General features: G+C 32.8%; 1 protein-coding gene across 10 annotated transcripts in view; it reads right to left on the bottom strand.

The window, feature by feature from the left end:
• The window catches only part of LOC124364989 (rho guanine nucleotide exchange factor 11-like), a 770,637-nt gene that overhangs the window by 585,377 nt on the left and 160,282 nt on the right, over positions 1–24,978 (bottom strand). For all 10 annotated transcript variants that reach the window (XM_046820861.1, XM_046820851.1, XM_046820856.1 and 7 more), the window contains 3 exons: positions 21,424–21,535; positions 18,869–19,033; positions 3,148–3,201 (listed from right to left, as the gene is read on the bottom strand). In XM_046820861.1, the coding sequence (XP_046676817.1) occupies positions 3,148–3,201; positions 18,869–19,033; positions 21,424–21,535 (331 nt within the window). The remainder of the gene's footprint in view (positions 1–3,147; positions 3,202–18,868; positions 19,034–21,423; positions 21,536–24,978) is intronic.

The raw sequence follows: 24,978 nt of genomic DNA, 5'->3' as shown, positions 1-24,978 counted from the left end.
TATAAAAATACTTCTTGAACAGGACGTGTGTTTTATGTAACTCATATTATCCTACTGGTACATTAACCCTTAGCGAGCCACAAATAAATAACCAAAACTACTCCTAAGAGCCATACACCTTAAAAATAAAAAAATTCCCACATACCAAAACCAATTTTTTTTATAATTCTTATAACATAAGAGGTAAAAAAATGACAAAATATTTTTTTTCACTCTTTATTGTTAATTTACAGCCAAAAAATGGTAAAATCATAATTTCACTGAAAAAATTTAATTCTATATGTTCATATATAAAATTAACAATAGTTGAACACAATTATTCTTATATTTTACAAAAAACAAGCATATAGTAATTTGTATTTAGAGAAAATATAAAGAATATAGTAAAAAATATATATATATATATATATATATATATATATACACAAATTAAATAAAAGCAATGAACTAAAAAAAAACTTGACAATAAAGCCCTACATCACGATAATAATACATAAACTACACTGCACATTGATCAAAATTATTGATTAACATCAAAATTGAAAAGATAAATACGCGGATCGAAAATGGAAGGGCGAATAAACATCTAACCTCACGGAAGACTACAGGCGGACTGAGCGCGCGTCAGTAGACGTCGTTGGCTCTGCGGGAGACTATGAACGTCCGGCCGCCCGCTATTTTGTCGATCGAACAAGAGCCGTGACCTTCAAAATAGACACGAACGGTTGTCTCTTGTTTAGATAAACCTTGTTTAACAGTTTTTACTAAGTTTGTTACCCAGAAATGCTTTTAAATAATATTAAAATAAAAAATTGATTTTGCGTCAGTGGACGTCGTTGGCTTTTAGCGCCAGTTTAGGCATGACGTCTAGTAACGTCATTGGCTCGGTAAGGGTTAAATAGGTCACACTGGTATCACGTGTTAACTATCTTTAGTATTCAGAGTGGCAATAGTGGCAATACTGCAGGTAGATGTGAGTAAATTTAAATTTAGGTACTGAACAACCATGACATGAGTTTATCCAACGTTCAGATAGAAAAGCTTACGCTAAAAAACAAAAAGAAACATTCTTGGAGTTAAATTACATTAAAATACAAAACCAATATTTAATACATATTATTGTGAGGCCTTTCGATATCCAAGATACCTTCATCAGACACATCACAAAATAATGATGAAGGTATCTTGGATATCGAAAGGCCTCACAATAATATGTATTAAATATTGGTTTTGTATTTTAATGTAATTTAACAGTGACCAATATAAGCTCCATCTACAGCATTCTTGGAGTTATGTATAGTTCACACCCTTCCAATGAGTGCAGTCACATCAGTACAATTTTCTTGAGAGAATTTACATATAAGTTGCATAAGAATTAATTTTGATATTACTAAATCATCTTTAGCTTATCAGTTAACTAATCTCTCTAATTATCAACGAATTTTACATCAAATCAAATATGCTTTATAGCAAAAAAAATATTTATATTGTATAGCAACAACTTAATGGTAAGATGGTAGAGAAATCGTTTGAATAAAACCAGCTAAAAATTAAACTTTTACTATTGTTGCATTCACTTCTTTCACACTTAGCAAACCAAGCAACAGGAGAAGTGAATTAACTTATTGTTTCCCAGTAGCTAACCATGACCTGATGAAGCGAATAAAAGGAGTTTGATGCCAAGAAGGGTTCTACTCTTGCTTTGAAATTATTTTGCAGTTGCTTGGTGTCCCTAGGGAGCCAGTTGACTAGCCTAACCGACTTTTGAAGGAAGTTTCTAAAAGACTATGTTTGATACTGCTCAACCCTCAAGTTGTCCCTACCTCTATTAATGTACCCATGGACATCACTGCAGAGAATATATGGCATCTAAACCTGCAGTACATGGATACCTCGAGGAAATAGAGCCAGAGTATAGTTAGCATATAGAAGTAAACCATTGGAGATCCTGAAGATTTTCTTATAAACAGAAATTAGTTGTAACAAAACAACAAACATAATGTTGCTAAATTGTATAAAAGACGTTACCGATGCTGCATGTCCGATTAATTTTAATTTGAGATCTGCTAAATAAGACTGAAGTAATTGGTGGTAAATATAGCCAGCACCTTCGCAAGAGTGCAGGTGTGGTGTCTGAGGGATGGCCCGGAGGTTTTGGCCCCAGTTACTTCCTGATGACTATGTTTAACTTTCATAGTCGAAGTGGAGTGACTGGCGCAATGCCCAGAACTGCAGTAAGTTTTCAGCAATAAATGCACACGCTAATGTGCACTCTCCGGCCAAGTAATGTGGTCTAGAGATTCGCCTTTACAACTGTGCTGCATCGCTAGCTCAATATTTTACAAAAACTGGTTTCGTTACTGTTACAATGTGTTTTTCAAATTTACCTGTTTCAACACGTCAATAGATCTTTATCATAATCTTAGATGTTTAAGGACAAGGTTTATCCGAACTGTTTTGACATTCGAGCACCTCATCATACGGGTCTGTAGTAGTATGGGAGCACCCCTCTCTGTAAAACATCTGATGACTATTTTACTCAAAGAATAGCCCAAAAACACCAAATGAAATATTGTTAACTTGCACAACATGATAATTCAAGTACTTGACTACCTGATATTCATCTGGTCAGTATTTATTTCTAATTTTCACAATGGGCCATCCAGCTCTTCTCGTTTTAAAACAATTTTTATGACAATAATCCAACCCAAACGATGTCTAAAGAATAATCTAAACCAATAAACTTACCCAATTACAAGCCAAACAATTAAACCATAAAAAAATTAATAATTTAACTGATGATATTCCTAGTAAAAAAAACTTAACATATATATATATATATATATATATATATATATATATATATATATATAGAATGCACGATTTCTACGACTAGAAGTGACAGAACTGGCACTCCTGGGGTTAGGGGGACTTCCCAAGAAAGGGGAGTTCAGGGATCCCTCCCTCAAAAAATGTTGATTGCATAAGACCATAGAGAGCGTATTTATGTGTTTCTGAGATGATGCGAAAAGTTTCTTATTCTGTCTCAAATCCAGCACTGTGGTAATATAAATAATGTGGAATTTTAAAAGCAAAAATCACTTGGCACTTAAAAAAGAATTGAACTGATATACTAAACTTACTCACCAGATTCAGGATCGGTGAACTCTGCCTCCTCTTGTTGTCTTCGAACTCGCTCAGCTGTTGGACAAATAAATTTGTTAAAAAGGAATTAATATTATGGGGCAGTATTTCTTTCTAAAAACATTTTTCCAGTTACAGAGGTATCTAAACACAAGGTGTTATTCATAAAAAAATCATTAACAGTTCATTAAAAAAACCGTTTTCCACTTACATGTAGTTTCTGACTATTATTAATTTACAGCTTTCATCACCTTTATATGGGTCATGTTCAAAATATAATTGTTCCGATGTTTTAATTTGAAATATCAATGCTGCGATTTGTCTACATTTTGCTTACATCATAAAATTTAGATCAAAGGAAATGATTCTAATTACTCCATTATTAAATCCAAAATTATAAAATGATTCAGTATGTCACAATAATAGTGACTCTTCACATCATGTATCACACACAACACTTATATGAGGTAAGTATTAGCAATACATATACAAGGTGTATGTAATGTTACTGTTATTGCTTCTATTTTCAGGATTTTATAAAATGCTAAAACAAAAAAAAAATAAAAAAGTATAAAATGAAATGCTTTTTCTATGAGAAATTTTTGATCCTAGTGAACACATTACCCTAATACTATGGTGTTCAGAACAATTTTAGAGAGTTTTCTGGTATTGTGCCCTAAAGTGTTTCTATGATTGGCATTGGGAAGAAAAAGTGTATTAGTAAACGTGTAAACATTATTTTTCATTTACTTGATATCTAAAAATTAGTCAAACACATTGAATACATTTATTTTTAAAACATTTAGTTTTTAACATTGAGATGAAAGCAGGCTGTGGACACGTTTCGATTGAGTGGCATACAGGCGGATCCAATTAGACTGCAAATAACACAACTCCACTGCCACTGCCACTGCAGTGCTTGCGCTTGTCGTGCAACACTCTTTATAAGCTCCTAGCGAAACTAAACACTGTTTGCATCGTTACAAATTTCCTGCAGCCTTCAGCTGGTTATTTTTACCCTGTCGCTTGTTAGTGTGCATCGTAGTTCAATGATGTGACTGCGATTTGAAAACAGTATTTTGGGTAAGAAAATTCAACGAATCTCAGAATGGTTGTTCTGTGTTTACCATGTCAAAGATCGTAAACATCTAGACTAAAATACTGTTTTGATTCATTCTATCAAGAATTAGTTTTTAATCAATAATACTTAAATCTTATTTTTTTCAAACAATAATTTAGAAAGAAATATAATTGTAAAAAATCCTTCAATTAAATACAGGCCTAGTTAAAAAGTAAAAACAATAATTAGGCAGGTTATAACCCCTATTGACAGGTTATATTCTCTGATATTTTATAAAAATCATAAGAAATACTGAGAGTTATTTTAGTTATGTATTTTCTGTCATAAATATTTATAGTTACGTATTTTTTGTCATACATATATTTTTAACAAGTTTTAATAGTTTAATAAATATGCTTGTAAGTGAAAAATATTTGTTACTATATACTATATATAAATAAAGTATTTTTACTTTTTAAAGGAAGCACCCAACAGACTTAGTATGTTTGCTATACAAAATTCAAAATCCAATTTTTAAAATTCTTCCAGTTTTTAAAAATTCTTTCAGTTTTAAAAATTGTATAGTTTGATGAACTTATATCATAACTTTTTAGTTTTATACTGATTTAAGCTTAGTATGGAGCATGTTTCTAAAATTGAAATTACTCAGGTAACATGTTGCATTGGAATATATCTGTTTCATGCCTAAAATAGTATTAATTTACACAAACATTTATAAATATCACCTAATTTAGCAAAAAAATTAAAAACTATTTTTTTAGCAAAACTGAACATATTTATTCATCAAGAAAACTTCAACTATATTACATGTCAAATACAAATTTCATTTCTAATGTTTCAAACAATAGTCAAATGTTTTATTCAGACAATTAATAATTTCAATTTACCTACATAATAATTGCAAATATTATATTATGTTACTCACAACGAAAACACAAGCAAACAACTGACTTTAAAAAACAGCGATGAGACTATCAAATAATCCAGTATCTATTTTTTTCTAACTTGTGTCAAAGATGTATAAATATCAAATATAATTAGTATATATAATAAATATATATACTAAATTAAGATAAATTAGATACTAAACAACAGACTTAACCACAATTCAATGACAACATTATATCCGTCAAACACTTTATTATGAATTGGCAACTTCTTTTGTTAACTGTATGTTTTAGTTTATTATCTCAACTGAAGAAGAGAGCAAATACAAGTTTTTTAAACATTGTATTAAGTTATTTTTTGTACATTTAACAGTGTTGAACACCATTAATGTACCCGTTTCTCTCTCCCATAAATCGAACACGAGAAACTTTTTAAATAAAAGAGTTTGAGAAGCTTCCAATACAGGACTTGTAAATTTTTGAATAAGATTTATTTATTTTTATTTTATTTATGAAGATTTATTATAATTTTACTTTGGTAATTTGTTAATATTAATTACATTGATTTTAACACTTTTCACAACCCGTTTTTCTTCTTAACGGTTGGGGTTTTTTGGTGGTTCAGTATCAGCCTCTGCTGTCTTTTTTCTGCAATACGTAAATTGACGTTTATTTGCTTAAATTTTAAATAAATCCATTTGTAAGGAATATATGCTTGACATATTGTTACATTACAGTATAATAAGCAAATAAAAATCCCATTCTTTTGTATACAAATAGAGGATCTAGGGGAATGGAGAAAATGGGAGGTATACTGTAAAAAGTTAAAAAAATCAATTAAAAAAGTCGTTCGTTGGTTACAAATTATGAAAGATCAATTTGTTGAATGAATCATTTATAAAACTAAATTCAGCCACTACATTCAACAAACAAAACTGGTAAATTACATTTACACGTATGACCATATTATTTTGACATATTTACAGCAAAAAGGTACAGAGGTAGCAGTATATGAAAGTAGCCAAGTAGAATTAGATCATATTTCTGTACTAGAATTTAGCACATTTTGAAGTGAAACAGACTAGCAAACTGAATAGAACAGCTGTATCAAACACACGGGTATACGGGACAATAGCAACTAAAACTTGTGTTATTTACTCTGTTGTAAATTTAAGGAAAAAATGAAACATTTATATACAAAAATCCCTTCCTACCAAGCAATAATGGTACTGAATCACTACATCAATTGAATTGAATTGAATTTTAAATGAACACAAAAATCACTCACTGTGAATAAAAACTGCTGTAATCTGTTTGACATATTCACGACTCTCTAAAGGTGAATCTCTGTATTGTTTATGTCTCCGACTCATTTTGACACAACTTATCACACTATCTGACACTGTCCACTCGACATCTTACAATAATACTGAGTAGAGTACGGGGAGACGTTAGTGCCATTGAGCCATTATCACAGTTCGATAAGGAGGTATTATCAATACGACAAACTAAGTCAGTTCCGTGGAGGCCACTCCAATTCAACTAGACACAACATCTCAACAACATGTTTGCACTAAACTAGTTTTTGAAAAATATTAAACTTAAACTGAATTCATTCAATAAGATCACTTTCAGGAGAGTAGAACGAAGAGATATTTGAACACTGAAAACATGCGTGATGCATAAGTAGCTCACATTCTGTTATCAGTTATTGGTGAACAAAGATACTCAACTGATAAGAAATCATCCATTGTGGTCTTGGTAGATATTGTGACCTCAAGTTAGTCACAATAATGTATGTGATTATTGTATGTGTGTGGCTGAATTTCTACACTGAACTCCCATTTTATAAATCATAAATTAACTTTTTCGGTTAATATTATAAGGCACATGTGTGTTGAAATTGAAAATAACAATAAAATTGCAATGTCACAACTAAAGATTTTATATTAAATAAATAAAATGTTTAGTTTCTTGAAAGAAATTATGGTTTGTTTATTTGGTCTTATATGTTTTCATGCATTGATACACTTTGTTTAATTGAACTTGAACACACCAAAACACATTTGAGAGTTATATTTTAATGAGCAAAACGCATTATGATTTAATTTTATTGTGTAAAATAAAACCTACCTAAAGATCTGATCAAATTTAAGTTTTGCCTTATGTTTTTATACAAAACTTTTGAATAGCATAGCTCACAATAAATGAACTTTTATAATTTATTTACTAAGTTATTATTTACTAAGTTAAAACTAAGTTATTTAATTCTACGTTTAATGTACATAACTTAAAATTCCAATGATTTGTGATTTTGTGTACTGTTGTTTTAGTAATTTGTTTTTGTGCAAGGAAGAGAGATTCAGTGTATAAAGTTTGTTAAGTGTAGGCAACATGTATTTAGCTAAATGTTAGCATAAATTGGAACTGTGTAACCCTAAACTTAACTGTTTTAAATATTTTTAAAATTTATGTTTTCATGATTGCGAATAATGTATTTATGAAATAAAGCATACATAACTATTCATTTTCAAATACTAGAATATTTTTGTGATATTTTTGCTACCTTTGAACTGTAAATTTATTCACACAACTAAATTCCCTACGTACCCCACCCTCTTCTATTTTATTACAACTGGAATTTTTATTTTTATTTATAAAAAAGTTATTTTATGATTTGTATTATATATCACATTGTGCTTTAAACTCTAGTTCATTATAAAAAAAATTATTGAAAAAATTTTTTATGACTTATCAAAACAGTACACAATTCACCCAAACATCACGTACCAGTTAGGGCAAAACAACCTGCCAGGTCAAGGGTTAAATTTTGAAAATATGTTTGCAATGTTTTCCCACAAATTGTAAGTCAAACCATTTATAAGTAAATATATTTGAAACTGATAGCTCTCTTTTAGCAAATTACGTCATCAAAATAAGGGAGAAGTATTAACCCTACCTGGGCAATCACCATGGCAGGGAGCCTAGTGCTCCAATCACGACAGATTGCCATCAATTACTTTTTCATTGCTCTCTGCTTTGTGCTGCCACCATACGGCTACTTTTGAAACTGCTAATAGAAATATCTATTGGCAGTACTTTTGTTCATTGAATACCTAATGATGCTATCTAAGAATAATATATGAAACAAATTATAGTTTTCTTCATTGACAATGATTTAATTGTGTATCATAATAGTTCCTTCCAACTTCTTTTGCCATTGTATAAAATTACTAATCTTGTTTGTAACTTCCTATCTAAGAATAATATATGAAACAAATTATAGTTTTCTTCATTGACAATGGTTTAATTGTGTATCATAATAGTTCCTTCCAACTTCTTTTGCCATTGTATAAAATTACTATAGTTGAAATTAAAGACAGAAGGGTATTGGGACGAGCTCGACCGAAGACAGCCGAAACTGCCTCACAAAGGCTTGCCCTACCACTCCACCAATCACAGCCGAGCACTTTCCTTTTCGACGGAAGCAGCGTTGTCACGTCTCCTCTGTTGTAGCTGTCATCCGGTAGGTATCAGCTGGGTGATGCGCAGTAGCAAACGTGCTTCATTACGTTATTGGTTGTTGGTTATGTATGTTGTTTTCGTGTGGTGTTATTGCGCTTCTGTTTGTTCGTGGCCAAGTGTTTAAACAGTCTTTTTCAAGACTAAACCTTATTTGAAAGACAAGTGTATGCACGTACTTTTCTAGTGTTACATTTTTTGTGACAGATATTATTTAATTACTGTTAATTCCATACCATGTCTCAGAGCACTGAAACAGTGATTAAAAAACGCGGTAGGCCTGCACTCGCGTGATAAGTGTGCCTTACACCAAGGTTGGAGACAAAAAGCGTTCCATTGCGAGGCCAATCCCGGGAGTTTGGTTTGTCGAGTGAGAGACTACTTCCAGCGAGAGAAAATTAACAAAGGACCGATACTTCCAGTAGAAAAAGTTATCGAAAGAAACTGCTGCGGCTTTGGAGATAGGAAAAAAAATACAGTTGGTGAGAATTGGAAAGGAGAAAATACAAAGTGAACAGAGTGGCTTGAAACTGAACACTCCCGATAAGAAATATTCGAGGTTTAAGCCTGTTACGGAGCTGGACGCTTTTCAAAAAGATGCCATCCGCCGCCATGTCTACCATGTCTACGGATTCTTCGTAAGAAGAGAGTATCCCACAGTAAGGAAGCTACAAGTAAGACTTGCAGAAGCAGATCTTTTTCGTGGAAGCAAATCATCTGTTGTCATTATATTGAAGAGATTGGGTTTTCAAACACAAGAAAATTTGGCAGCCGTAAAAATATTAATGGAAAGAGGAGACATCATTGCTTGGAGGTGCAGATTTCTTAGAGAAATAATAACAGATTTAAATTTTGACGAAATAGTTTGGCTTGATTGAAACTTGGGTACATTCTGGGCACTGTAAAAAAATTGGACGGACTGATTGATTCTGTTGAAGTTACGTTTCCTGTTCCCGTTGGAAAAGGGGGAGGATAATTCTTTTGCATGCTGGCAGCTCTGCTGGATTTATTCCTAACTGTGCATTACGTTTTTACATCAAAGAAAACCAACGAGTATCATGAAGAGATGAAACCACAAAGTATTTTTCAAAAAATGGTTTCTAGATGCTTTACTTCCAAACCTAACGAGGCCCCTCGCTCATTGTAATGGACAATGCAAAGTACCACTCAAAAGTAGTTAAAAAACCACCTAACAGCAGTTCTAGAAAGGATGAAATAATAGAGTGGTTAAATAATCATGACATACAGTATGAAAAAAGGCGATGTTTAAAAGGCCGAATTGTTAGAACTTATTCAAAGAAACAAACCTTAGACAAATTATGAAGTCGACGAAATTGCGAAGAAAACATGGTCACCGAGTACTTCGTCTGCCACCATACATTAAGTTGATCGATAAAAGTCACACTGAAGGAAATTTCATATCATAGTCGGATATTGACGCCCTAGTCGCAAATTTTTTGCATTTTGGTCACCCTAGCAATTTAAGTTTAGACTCAACAATTAACAATTATTAATCCTATAACGGTTTTAACAGGATACCTTTTATTGGTTTAAAAATACTATCCTAAACGAGCTTTAATCAGGTTCAAACTACAGTATCTTTATTTGTTTTAAGGTGATTTTTGACCGCGGCACAGTGGTTATTTTCAATGGATTTGCTAAGACTAATAAGACTGAGTAAATAATTTATAACATAGCAGACTTGCATTTACTTAACGAATATAATTTTAGTTCTTTTCACTATACTCCTTGGTGTTTTGAAGTTAACTATTAATAACATAAAAATGTACCATATTCAAATTATTATTATTAAGCTTATGTATATATTTTCAATAATACACTCGTGGTTTCAGTAAAAATCCTTTAAAAGGTTTTGATTTCTGACTCAATTACTTATTAAAATAACAATTCTCAAAACAACGAAACGCTATTAATTTATCGCTTCGATAAATGTGTCCACATGTTTCCGCTGCGAACCACCCCTACCTAGAAGCGGTTGATGTGAACGCTGTGGATGATCGAGTCAGACAGAACAACTTGGCAACACTGTAGCCGACCGCGGTCCCGAAGAGCCCCGAACCTCGGCCGTCGCTGCCGGGTTCTCAATACCCTTCTGTTCTTAATTCAACTATAATCTTGTTTGTAACTTCCTATCTAAGAATAATATATGAAACAAATTATAGTTTTTTTTCTTCATTGATAATGATTTGGTATATTTTAAAAACTCATAAAAATAGTGCTCTCATACATATCTTACAATGTTGCATAATGTTTTAGACAGAAATGCTCTTTAATTTTATATTATATAATTTTTCATAACAGTTTATGCACTCTTCTTATGTGTAGAACGAAATAAACACCTACCATTGAGCTAAAATTACAAGCTTAGGACTTTGAAAAATTGTGAAATATTTTATATGTAAAATGTATTACATAAAAAACACAGAAAAAGATATCTATAAGAATTACAAATAAAATTTATGCACTTTTATATCATATACACAACATTTCTAAATTAGGAAAATTCTAACAAATGGTGTGCAATTTTGTGTAAAATTAAAAACCTAAATTATCATTACAATTAATACTTTTATACATTGCAATTTGAAGAAAATGAGTTAATCCACAGGATTTGCCATGGATTTACTGAAAAATTTGTACATTTTATTTTATTTTCATTGTTAAATCAGAATTTTGAATTCGCTAAAGAAAAAAATGACAATAAAAACAATATAATTATCTAAACCAAATCCAAAATAGATTGAATTGTAATCAAAAGTTTGCTATGTTTATAGGTATTAAAAAATGTAAATATTTACATAGTGTTGCTTATATAAATTACATAAAAATATAATAGAAACACTAAACTATAAAATTATGTCATTGTCGAATGTAAAATTTCTTCTAGTTATATATATATAACACAAAAACTTAAACCACAAAAGGCGGAAAAAAATAATACTCATAAACGAATCCCTTGCCAAAATAAAAACTCACTTTTGACTACAAGGGATCACACACAAAGGACTTGCCAGAAGTTTTTAGCTAGTTCTAGGATTGAAGCACAAGTTTGATCAAATAATTTCCTATGAAGAATTCAACTAAACAAAATTTATTACCATGGTAACAAAAAATTACTTAATAAAACAAAGTAGGTAATTTTAACCCTAGAACTGGCAATGGTGTCACTCTGTACTGGCGGCTCTATTTTAACAGCCTCGCAGACGTTTCTTATAATGTATCACATTTCATAACTGTTTGTCCAAATATAAACTATTATATGTCAATGTATTCAAAACTATACGGAGAGCATTATAATAACAATATCTTATTGTTTCCATGGAAACATATTTTAATTTTTTTTACAAAATGTAAGAAAAATGTTTTTTGGAAATTTTTTTTGTACATATTCCGTTGTGTAACTGCTTAGCAATAAACTTTACATCAAAACCGTAAATGTATAACTTATTCAAATTTTGTCTCTGATTCCAAAAATATATAATTATTGTAACTTTTACCTCAAAACGTATGTGTTACAGGGCTTTGTATGAAAAAGCACCCATATTTACTTTATGTTCAAAAATGCGTACATTTCTAAATAAATATTATTGTTCGTGGGTAAACGTAATCTCTTGACTGCATTTATACTTATATATAGTTATAGACAGTTATACTTATAGACAGTTAAAACAAAAATAAAATAAAATAATAAATTTTAATCTTACCTTATTTACATATGTACAATATATACAAAGTTTCATTTTTCACTCAGCGTCACTAGATTCCGCCCTGCGAGCTCTCTAAGATCATTTGATCGGTCTCTAAAGTTTTCACCCATTACTGAACAACTAAAACTATAACATAAGAAAGCTAAAAAAAACAATAATAACAACACCAAATACTATTGGATTCGTAATCTCAAACACAAAACCCGGCACTTGTTTACAGTTTCACAACAATGTGGTTGACCCGTACTACGTTCACGTCAGCTGTAAAAAAAAAAAAAACGATGTTTTATGGTAAACAAAGAAGACAATAATCGAAGTAAGAACAGTAAATCGGTACTATAGTTATTGCTCTTCCAGAATATATCAAATAAAAATCATTTATATGACCTTAATTGCCTACAATTTCCAATAACTGTACATGTCTACTTTGGCGACGAATATTCGTCGTTGCCAAATCGGACGGGCCTTTGGCGATGAAAATTCGTTTCATACCAGCTCTAGGGTTAAACATGTGGCCTAATGAATAAGGTGGTCCTTATTCCGTATAAGTATTTACCTGGTAGTATAATAGCATTCAGTAAATATTTACATACTTTTGACAGATAAACAAATTTTGTGGTTAGAGCTTAGAGACATTTAGTGGATGATCTCCCATTAGTAATGAGGAACTTTTTAATGAATTTAGAAAGTAAATTCGGAAAAATTTAATAAAGAAATAATATTCTATAAGTTTTGCTTTATTTACACAGTGTTGGCACAATGGCAATCAATGGATTATCCGTCAATTTGCATTATTTGTTGTTGTTTACTATAGTACACATACTCAGATGAACAACCATACAATTTATATATCACTGAAAACTTCATAGATAGCTGAATAACATAGTGAAATTATTTGTTTCTATAATAGTGATAACAGTAACAGTCCAAAAACCAATGATGATCAGTTCGTTCATATATATTTTGTTAACTCGAAATTTTCTGACAGAACTTCGTCATGTTTTCTGTTATTGTTTATTGGCAAGATAGGTGACAGAAGTTTTCGTGTATCACAAAGAGCTGATTATTACATGCAAATCTAAAATAATTAATAAAGCAAAAGATAAGTCAACTTTATACTGGAATAGATTTGAGTTATTTAATTGCGATAACCACTAAAAAAATTTTTAATCTGTTGGCGATATTAACGAACTTCAAGGTAAAAAGTATTAGTTTGGGTCGGAGGCTGAAAGAACACACAACTTCCGGTCTGTAGACCCGGCAGCTGTAGCGGATTGCCAGCCTTCTTCTTGCCTGATCTATTAAAGAGAGAGGATGTGTATAGGTATACCTTGTGCTAGAAAGCATATATATTTTTATAAAATTTTATTTCGATTAAATTTGTGAAGTGCCTATTGGAAATTATAGTTAGATTATATAGTTAGATAAATATAGTTCAATTTGTATCTGAATATACTTAGTTTTAATCATGTTGTGAAAGAGCAAGCGTTATACCGATCATCAGAGTCACATGTTCAAGTAAATAAAATTAGTAAATGGAATTACGTTACAATACACACAAAAATTTACATAGGTGAAATATATAGAAATTTATTATCCTGGAGATCATCTAATTGTGAGTACACTGTGTTTTTTACTGACAGCCAGACCTAGATTGGAATCACTTCACAATCAAGTTATCTAATTCAAATTCAAAACAATCTTCATTTACCATTTGCACATTACATTACAAGAATAAATATACAAATATAAACGGTGTCAATAGTATGAACTTAGATTTAAGAACTAAATACATAAGTCAATTTGCTAAAACAGTATGTATATAATCAAAAGTATAATTAATATTTAACCAATAATCTATAGTTTATTCCACACTGCTTTAAAAAAACTCATTAAGTGAGTATAATGTTTTGTCAACAAGATATTCTTTTAATTTTAATCTGAACAATTTGACATTAGGAGTGCTTTTGATATTTTCGGGGATACTATTGTAAAACTTTACTCCAGCAACTAATGGGTTTTTTTTCTCCGCAAACTGGTTTCGATCTACTCATCGTATATAAAATTGTGCAAAAAATCCAAACAACTACATGCGCTAACAAAATTCAATGACATGGGTTTTTCAACATATGCAGTGAGTGACCATGTGTACCGGCTAACATAACCTTACTATGAACTGGAACCACATCATATAACATAATTCAACACCTTCATCTTAACCTACATCGGACATCCATCTAATCATCAAGTACGACGTATGGCACACAACGTATGAGGGCAGTTAGAACGATTATTAACCACACCGCGAAGCTGACTTTCTTCATATGGCATCATCAACGTTGGACAATACACCATAAACTAATTCTGACTTCCATCAATGTCACGTGTTATATGCTATAATTTCATATGCTAAAAGTTTTTTCCATGCTAACAAATTTAGAGTGTTACGTACTACTTCCAGTTTATGTACCACAAACCATATACTAAAACCATAGACAAACCATATACATAAAACTACGTGTATTCACAAACTAGAACATATTTAGAATGTAATTGGCTATCTTGGTATTCAAAACGTATTTACTTTACTATCTTTCCTAGGTAAACCCCACACACCTTTTTATTTTTGACGTGACAACGTCTTAAATTAGGTTGCGGCTCGGAGTCACTCATGAAAAAGTGTAACGCCCGGTAACGTTACGATGCCCGTCCAGTGGGTCCGCCGCACGGGATCCGCACGGGATAAAGCAGATAACTATGTTTATTCGTGAAAATGTAGAGTGCTTAGATTCGTCATTTACAACAACTACAACAATAAAGGTAAATAATTTGTACACTGATATTTCATTATCGTAAACTATGATTGATTGATTAATTGTTAGATTGACACAAAAGTTGAGAAACTGAGTTTATAGGTTATGTCATACTATTGACAAATGTTGATAGTGTTAAGTAAATTATTAGTTTAAATCACTCTGCAATCAATCGTAATTCAGTCGATTGAGAAGAAACAGCGCGTATTGCTAGTCAAACATTTAAAATAACAAATTATAACCTCTAACCTGTCATAACATAACAGTGCGACCAAACAAACGAACTAAACCGACCAATCACCACGCGCGGAGTTAGAATTTAACTGTGTTTAGCACGAATTTCAAATTCCAATTTTAGTAAATGTTTTATTCAACTTTACCATTTACAATAACAAATTTTAATTAATTTCAAATTATGTACAATGTTTTAGTAAACAAAATATATTTCTATAGTTAAAATTTGTGCAATTCTTATTTTCATTCAATTCCTTGTTCCTATTGTGCAATTTAATAATATTCATATCAATAAATATTCTACCGAGAAAAAGACGTTGTCACGTAAAATCTTCGCCCGTAAAACCGACTTTACAGGCAACCATAATTTTTTACACACTATTTTTATTTGTTTTACAAAGAAAATGTGACATGTTTCTACTACGGAGAGTATTACAGATCCATGTATTCTACGGTTCCTTTTGAGTGTAAGGATACCAAGTATATGTACATTTACAACTAACATGTTATAAAAACAGTCTGGAAACAGCCAAAAAAACAACCCTGCCAGTTAGAGAAAAATAAACTGCCATTTCTACTAGAGTTAACCCTCTCCCGATCGAATTACAGTAACACGCTTCTGGTGTTACCAATTGGGCCGATCCACTAACGGTGAACACTCTCGTGTTTTATTATTTTAACAACTCTATTCAACGAAAACTGTCATATGCTATTACATCATTGTAAGTATTACTAAACTCTATAACATGTTTAAATTTGAAAAATTATCAAATCTATAGGATAAACTAAATCTAAATGAAAATTCACTTGTGTAAGATATGTTTGTTCATATTGTTATATTAAGATAAGACTAGCTGTCTTGATATGAAGAACTGTAAAAACAACATAACAATATGCCAGAAAAACAGTAGTTGCACAAAGTTACAAAATAGATCTAATAATTCTATAAAATAGCAAAAGAAGTTGGAATTTTGATGAAAAACAGCTAAATCACTGTTAATGAAAAGATTAATAAAATGTTTCATACATTAATTTTAAATAGTATCACTAGGCATAAAACATGAAATGAACAAGGAAAACAGTACTGCCAATAGGATATCTCAATTATCAGTTCCAAAAGTAGTTGTATGATAGGAGCACAATGTAGAGAGTAATGATAAAGCAGGTGGTGATGGGACTTAGCGCCAGCCTTCCTGTCGAGACAGTTTGACGCGAATGCCCAAGAGAGGGTTAATAGTAATGTTACGGTATCCAGAACTTTAGTAACGTTTCTCTATGTTGTAACAATTGTATCTTGAACAGGTCAGTTCTGTCTTTGTGCTTTTTGTATATTCTCCACTTTCAAAAGAAGTCAGAGAGAATAGCTAAGAAACTTTTTAAAACAATTCCCTGTGCTGACTGACTAGCACAATACTATCAGCAAAAATTAAACTTTATCAAATAATGGAGTGTTTGTAGTGTGATGTTAAAAAGAGTGGTGCCAGAACACACCTCTGAGATAGACCAACATTTAAAAATCTGAAAAAATCCTTGTATCCTAGACAGACTCTCTTCAGGCAGATGCTAAATATTTTCTTTAAAAGATGTAAAAGGAAAGAGCAAGGAAATCATCTGGAAAGAGCCAATTTCCTGCATACAGGATCTTAGTTTTTGTAAAGATTGATGAATGCTATAGAGGTTTTCAGTTATTTGATTTTTTAGAGGTTGATAAAACAATATTGTGCAAACATTGTAGTGGAGCATTACAACAGTGCAGTACACCTACAAAAAGTGTGCAATTGCGAAAACCGTGATTTAATCGAGAAAAATTTAGTTTCCCCACCTAATGTGCATAGAAGCAGTACTTTTTCAGGAGTAAAGTAAAACATTTGTGTTTTTTTTTTTAACAAAATGTTAATAACTATTAACCCATTGCGGATCGTATTGTTTTAGCACACGGGCACGAATTAATTTACGGTCAGCGGCCGCACGAACAGCAGTGGTGCACCACATCGTAACGCTCGCTATTGTATACTAGAAAATTCAACTGTGAAGGTATTTGTTCAGATGGAACATGGGCCTGCTGGGGTATCTGTGATGTAGGAACGATAACACGCGAGCAAGCTTCCGGGGTGGCAGGGATGATGTCTGAATCATGGTCTAAATAAAGCGGCTTGGGCGAACTGATTACAACATCCGGGCCATTGTCTAGACTAAACCTGCCAACATGTGCGTCTGCATCGTTTAGTTCTGTGTCACTAACCTCAAAGTATTATAATAACAGATGAGAGAAACAACCAATCAGAAGCGCTAAAAAGCAGAGAGTAAACTCATATGAATGATTTTTCAACTTCGACATACAACTGCGATCTGTAGGATATTTATAAAACTTTTGAAATCTCTAAACGTAGACCGTTGTTAAACACTCTTAGTAGACAAGTGAAGACGATTGCCCGATCTATCAGACATTAATAGAACTATTTGGAGGGAAACTTAAACGCAGACCGCTTTTGCGACCTGAGCTCGTCAGTGATCCGCAATGGGTTAAACCTTTCTGTGCTATTTAACTTAGAGTAAGAAACAGAGTGCTTCAATAGTGCTTCAGAATGTAGGACTAATGTATGGTATCTAAGCTGTAGGTGGGGGAAAAGTGTGAGTGTAACTCGGGAGGAAATTTCCTTGTCGTCCTCAAGGGAATCAGTGCCCTTAATTCTGACTCGTGCACTCAAACTTCTCCTTCACGGTAATAAAGTAACACTTTCCTCCCTTGTGAACACAAATAACTATTGTGAAAACCCAAGCTCAAATTTATACTGTACCAGGCATAATGTTCGGAAGAATCTGAAAATTCCCTTCTAAGCAGCATACAAAAATAAAATTGGTTGAGTAACATGTAATATCTGAATAATTTAAAAACATACTTTATTCTATTAAAACAAAACGTTTTTAAACTGTCAACACAAAATTAAGAAGATAGTATTCAAAAGGCATATTCAAAAAGTATCTGGATTTGCATTATTATTATAAAAGAAGTGGGACTTACAGCTTTGAGACTTATTTTCGTGAAGTTACCAGACAATGGAATCCTTCACGAAAAAAATCCTTCTTTCTTTTTGAAAGGTCTCGCAAATTTAAATTAATACTGGAAAATGTGTTTTAATTCAATATTGGTATTAAATAAAAATAGTTCCAATGCTCAAAGAATTTTCACCATACATTTATTGTTTTTTTCCGACAAAGACACAATGATCATGAAAATAAACTAATACTGTAACAGAGCTAATCAACATAGATTCACCAAACCTTTTAATAAGTTAGGTAATTCAACTCTGTCAAGTCTCATAAATTATCCTGTAATGCTTATCTGCAGATATATGATAACAATTCCAGATACTATTTGAATGGACCTTGTACAAATGGACAGGTTTGAAATTAATGTAAGGTGACCCAAATTATGTGGCAAAGCAACAGTGAACTTACCGTGGGCCAGGTTGAGGGAGCTTGGCTTCCGTCGGGTGTTCTCTGGCATTATTCTCTCCATCAACTTGCTGATACGATCATTGCCTTTATCTTTCTTAACCATAGGGCCAGGGCAGTTCTCATCTAGGCTTCTCACACATGATCGGTGTATGTTCAACCCACAATCTGTAACCATTCATTAGCTTATTCCAGCATACATTTTGAAACGTTGGTTTTGACATTTTGGTTTGTGTTTGAAACAGTTTAGAAATAATTTTCAAAATTTAAAGATGTTTCTACAAACATACATATTAGTATTAATGTTGTCCATTAATACATAAATACTCCTTTTGGTGCACTACCACATGAGTACTTACGGTAAATTCAGTTTCAGATTTGATTAGTTGGTAAAACTATTATTACTATTATCATAACTGGAATAAAATTTTACAAATTGCTAAAAAAGCCAATAAAAATATATTTCTAGCAAAAAAATAAGTAAATAAATAAAACCTGTCCTCTGAATATTATACAACATTAATCTACATATATAAAGGCCAAATACCAATGACTCACTCATCACGAAATCTCTTAAATGAAAGCCTGGATTTACATGATACTTTTTACACATTTTTGTCCTTAACCTCTTTGACGTTTGATAAGAAACGGTAATGAGCAATTCACAGGCTAACTGTGCTGGAATTAATTTAGTATAAGTCAGTTATAATTATTTTTATTATAGTTTCATTTTGTATAACAAAGTATACAACCCTAGGGGCAAAAATAGCCTCATCTGATACTGAAAAAAACTTTACACAGCGACAATCAACAAGTATTGCATACAGTCAATATATGTTTTTATTTGTATCATATACTTTTAAATATACAAACTATGTACCAAACTGTTTATTTTCATATACAAAATGTTATTGAATGTCTTTGTGGTAGATAATTTGTTGTAAAACAAATAGTGCGATAATTTATAATCAATGAATTTGAACTTACTTCTGTAGCTAGAAAACAAAATAAAAACTTTTCCGAAAATCACAGAGGTGTTATTTGTACCCTTAAAATGATTAAACAAAGGTATTTATCTCTCAAAGCAGCAGAGCTATAGAATCAATTGATTTATAATGTAATTCCTAAGACAAGTAAATGTTTTAAGAAGTGAATTAAATTTATTGTTTTGGTGATAACAAACTTGTTTGTACAGTTTTTGCATCTATTGTTTTATAACTTTAAACAACTTTTTTAATTTTCTATTACAAATGTTTATGTTTGTATAATTAGGCTTAAAGTGTAACTAAGTTTACTATAGATTGTTTCGTTTTTGGCACTTAAGAAACGCCTATTAACCTCATACTACTGCTTACATGGAATAATTAATTAGACATTGTTTGATCAACCTTGTTTTTCGCTGTAGAGTAAATCCTTGATTATCGGAACTTCAATTATTGGAAACCCGGATTATAGGAAATGACTTGATTTCTAGTAACCTCAAATCAAGAAGCTGTACAAAGAAAATAATAAGCGGCAACCCCAATATTATATTTACAGCACTCCAAATATTTACTGCAAGGGCTTTCAATGGAGGAAATCTTAACCGCCTTGCTGCTGGTCTAATCAAGAAGCTATACAAAGATGAAATAATAAGCGGCAACCCCAATATTATATTAACAGCACTCCAAATATTTACTGCAAGGGCTTTCAATGGAGGAAATCTTAACCGCCTTGCTGCTGGTCTAATCAAGAAGCTATACAAAGAAGAAATAATAAGCAGCAACCCCAATATTATATTAACAGCACTCCAAATATTTACTGCAAGGGCTTTCAATGGAGGAAATCTTAACTGCCTTGCTGCTGGTCTAATCAAGAAGCTATACAAAGAAGAAATAATAAGCGGCAACCCCAATATTAAATTAACAGCACTCCAAATATTTACTGCAAGGGCTGTCAATGGAGAAAATCTTAACCGCCTTGCTGCTGATCTAATGTTCACAAAAAAGCAATAAAAAACCCTCCTCCTCAATACCATCTGAGTTTCACAAGCCGTACAACCAGTCATAACTGTAGATGAGTCATGATTATTCTTCCATCACCACCACCTCTTCCAAAGTGCTATACTCGCCAACCCCAGCAGCAAAATCTGAGTCCCCCATTATCTCTCATGCTCAGTGCTTGTCTTGCAATGGCAATTTCAGTGTAGTTTATTCTCTCTTTCGATCTTTGTCAAGATCATATAACTACATATTCAGTTGATTGTACATGTTCCGCAAAATATTCTTGTTCAGTACATATTATAAAATACAATAATGTTATAATTTGAGTGTACTTACGTTTATTTTCAGAAAATTATTCGTTTAAAATTGTAGCCCTTATTATTTCCGATAATTAAGGTTTAACTGTGTATTTTCCGATAATCAAGGTTTAACTGTGTATTTTCCGATAATCAAGGTTTAACTGTGTATTTTCCGATAATCAAGGTTTAACTGTGTATTTTCTGATAATCAAGGTTTAACTAAGTATTAATATAGGCCTAGTATTTTCAAAAAGGACAAAATTAACAAATTACCCACCAGAGCACTGGTAACCCTGAGGACCGATGCCCCAGATAATCAGCTGGCAGTGGTTGCAGTACGTCACGGTGTAATACTGATGTGCTAAGAAGTGGTGGCCTCGCGCAGTTACCTGCAACAGTCACATTTTACTCGGATGATCATCTTGAAAACCAAAGATCTAAAAAAAATACAAATTAAGAAATACAGCAGAAGTCTGATTATCTGAGCCACCGGATTTCAAGACTATTTAAAAAATTAAGAACTCTGTAGGAAGTGAGTACAAAATTACACTGAAGATACCAGGTCTGATTTTTCCATTTGCGTAAGTTGTTAGTTTGAGCAAGACAGTATTATAGCATTGACCAGGATTAGGATCAAACAGTATTTTGTCGGAATAGAGTCAAAAAATGCAAAATATTAGTGTTGGAAGTATACTCTGGGGCAGTGGCGCACCCAGGGGGGGGCTTTGGGGGCTTAAGCCCCCCCCAAGGACCTGATATATCCGACTAATAAAATACTGTATGTGACTAATCATTCGTTATGTATCATCATATATGTTTTATCGTACTTTTATAAACTATAATGAATGGTAACCGTTAAACCTATTTATTAAAGTAACACAGATTAAATCATAGAAATCAAGAGTTGTGAAACAAATATTTAGACGTATGTATTCACAGTATAACTGCCTGCGCTGCTGTGTTAGCTCCTCTCCATTCCATCCTGCTCTATGGCGATGACTACGTGCCGTTGCCATGGCGACCAGCTCTAGTTTCCACTACTCTCACCAGACGCGCCCGTGCCCGCCCCGGCAGTGAAATTTGTCTTTTGTCCAGTTGAACAGTCGTAGTTTTATCGAATTGCAGTATAGTGTGTGTTATGGGTTGTCTGGCTGTCAAGTTCAAGCTGTGTTTGTGGTCTAGGTCCCTGACAAATTGGTTGGACAGTAGTCTAGTAAGTTATGGGTGATAAAAGAAAAGCTAGTATACAAAACTATTTTAAACCGTTGAAATGCCACAAAAATATTTCGGCAAGTAAGGAGCTGCCTACATGTGCTGAACAGCCTGAGTTTGTGTTGGAGGATGTCTCGGGAGCTAACGTAAGAACTCTGCAGTCCGATGTAAGTCAAAATAACTTAGACATTTGCTTTTGTTTAAAACAAAAAAATTGACAGACAGTGAAAAGTTAAAAGTGTTGAATGACAGATGGGTCCCTCAAAGTAGTTTTAACTTTCCTTACAGAACGTACGGGACTCAACAACGAAAATTTTTGTTTTCATGGCTAAATAAATATACTTGGCTGTCTTATTCTGGAATTGAAGACTCTGCATACTGTGTTCATTGTATGCTTTTTTCCAAAAAAGAAGTAGGCAAGAGTAACGCTCAACATACTGGCCAACTTGTTGAGGAAGGTTTTTTCTAACTGGAAAAAAGCATTAGAAAAAATTTGAAAAGCATGCAGCCTCACAGTACCACAAGGACTCTTGTGTAAGCGCAGCTAACTTTAAAAGAGTAATGGATAGTGAAATCAAATCAATCGACAAATCCCTTGATAAAGGGAAAGACCTTCAAGCCCAAAACAACGTGAAAAGAATCCTTCCGATAATAGACACTATTATTTTGTGTGGAAGGCAAAATATTGCTCTTAGGGGCCATAGAGATTATGGCGAGTTTGATATAAATCGTAGACCTGCCGAGAATGAGGGTAAACTTTAGAGCACTGCTTAGAGCCAGAATTGAAGCGGGGGATCAAGATTTAAAAAAACACTTTGAATCATGTGGAAAAAATGCTACGTACATAAGTTGGAACTTCCCAAAACCAAATAATTGATGCTTGTAACCAGATCATAACTGAAAAAATAGCAACTAAAGTTAAAGAGGCTAAGTTTTTTAGTATTCTCGCAGATGAAACGTCCGATGTTTCAACAATTGAACAGTTTTCGTTGTGTCTACGATACGTAGATTCTGATGCATCAAATAATTACCAAATATGTGAGCAATTTCTCAAGTTCATGCCACTAAACCTCCACAACCGGTAGGGAGGAGTTGGCAAAAACTGTAATAAAAGGACTTGAAGATAGTAACATGACGTCAATAACCTACGTGGCCAGGGGTACGATGGAGCGGCTGCCATGAGTGGGAAGTTTAATGGGACCCAAGCCTGTATCCAAGAAGCTCACCCCACAGCAATATTTGTGCATTGCGCTTCTCATAGCCTTAATCTGGCATTATTCAAACGCTTCTGAAGTTGCACCTATCAGAAACTGTTTCGGAATAGTAGAGAGGGTGTATAAATTTTTTCAACACTCCTAAAAGACAAGCCGTTTTACAACAGTGTATTGCATCGGAGATAAATGTTTGAAACCAACAGGAAAAAAACTGCTACAACTTTGTGCAACAAGATGGGTGCAAAGGCATGATGCCGTCTTTGTCATGAAGGAGCTTCTTCAACCAGTGAAGTAGCGTTGGAGGAAATAAAAAACTGGAGTGATAGAGACTCTTCTTCTGGAACTCTTATTTTTACTCAGCTCTTTACGTCAAGGCGAATTCATCATTTCTCTCTTGGCATCAGACAAGCTCCTTGGGTTACACTGTAAACCTAAGCAAAAAGCTGCAAGGAAGTGATTTGGAACTATCTTCTGCAATCACACATGCTGAAACTGTACTTGAAAGCCTAAAATCCATAAGAACAAATGCGGATGAAGAGTTTCACTCCTTGTTTGAAGAGGCTACCCATATGGCCAACAACTTTTGGATGTAAAATCTCCATGCCCCGAACAGTTGGCAGACAACAAAATAGAAACAACACACCAGCAGATACGCCTGAAGTGTACTACCGGCGATCTATTTTTCATCCCTTGGATTGAATCTTTGATAAGTTCTTTGGAATCCCGATTCATGAAACATAAAGACATATTGAAGGGGTTTGAGTGTCTGATGCCTACAGCCGATGGATCACGTGGAAAGGAAGAAACCTCAAAACTTAATTATCTGCAGCTGTGTTGGTTTTTATAAAAATGACATAATTGAAAGTGGTGGGAACAACGAAAGCCTGCTCAAAGCCGAGTTTGAGTTGTGGCACAACAGCTTTAAGACCCACACCAACACACCAAGAAAATGTAATTGATTTGTTGAACTTGTGTGATAAGGACATGTTTCCCTAACATCCACATATTGTTGAAATATTGTGCCACTATCCCTGTAACTACGAGTACAGCAGAAAGGTCGTTCTCAACATTACGTAGACTCAAGACCTATCTAAGGAATACCATGGGTGCTAAACAGACTGAGTGGACTGGCGGCTTTGAATATTCACCGTGAAATAGAAGTGACCAATACAGAGGTTAGTTTCTGTTCTCAAAAAATCGACCAGACGTCTAGATTTTGTCTTGTAAATATTTTAACTTTAACTTACATCTCATTTTGTAATCATTAAATTTACATTTGTAAATTTAAATGTATTATTTCTTTCCTTGAAAACTTAAAACTAATTAATGACAGTCCAACTTATTCCAGGATGACATTTCATAATAAAAATCAATATAAAGCTTTAACTTGTAATTTTAATAAGGTT

This window comes from Homalodisca vitripennis, chromosome 6 (assembly GCF_021130785.1).
Source record: "Homalodisca vitripennis isolate AUS2020 chromosome 6, UT_GWSS_2.1, whole genome shotgun sequence".
NCBI lineage: Eukaryota > Metazoa > Arthropoda > Insecta > Hemiptera > Cicadellidae > Homalodisca > Homalodisca vitripennis.
The sequence above is the reverse complement of the archived record's forward strand: the minus strand, read 5'-3'. Positions and strand labels throughout refer to the sequence as shown.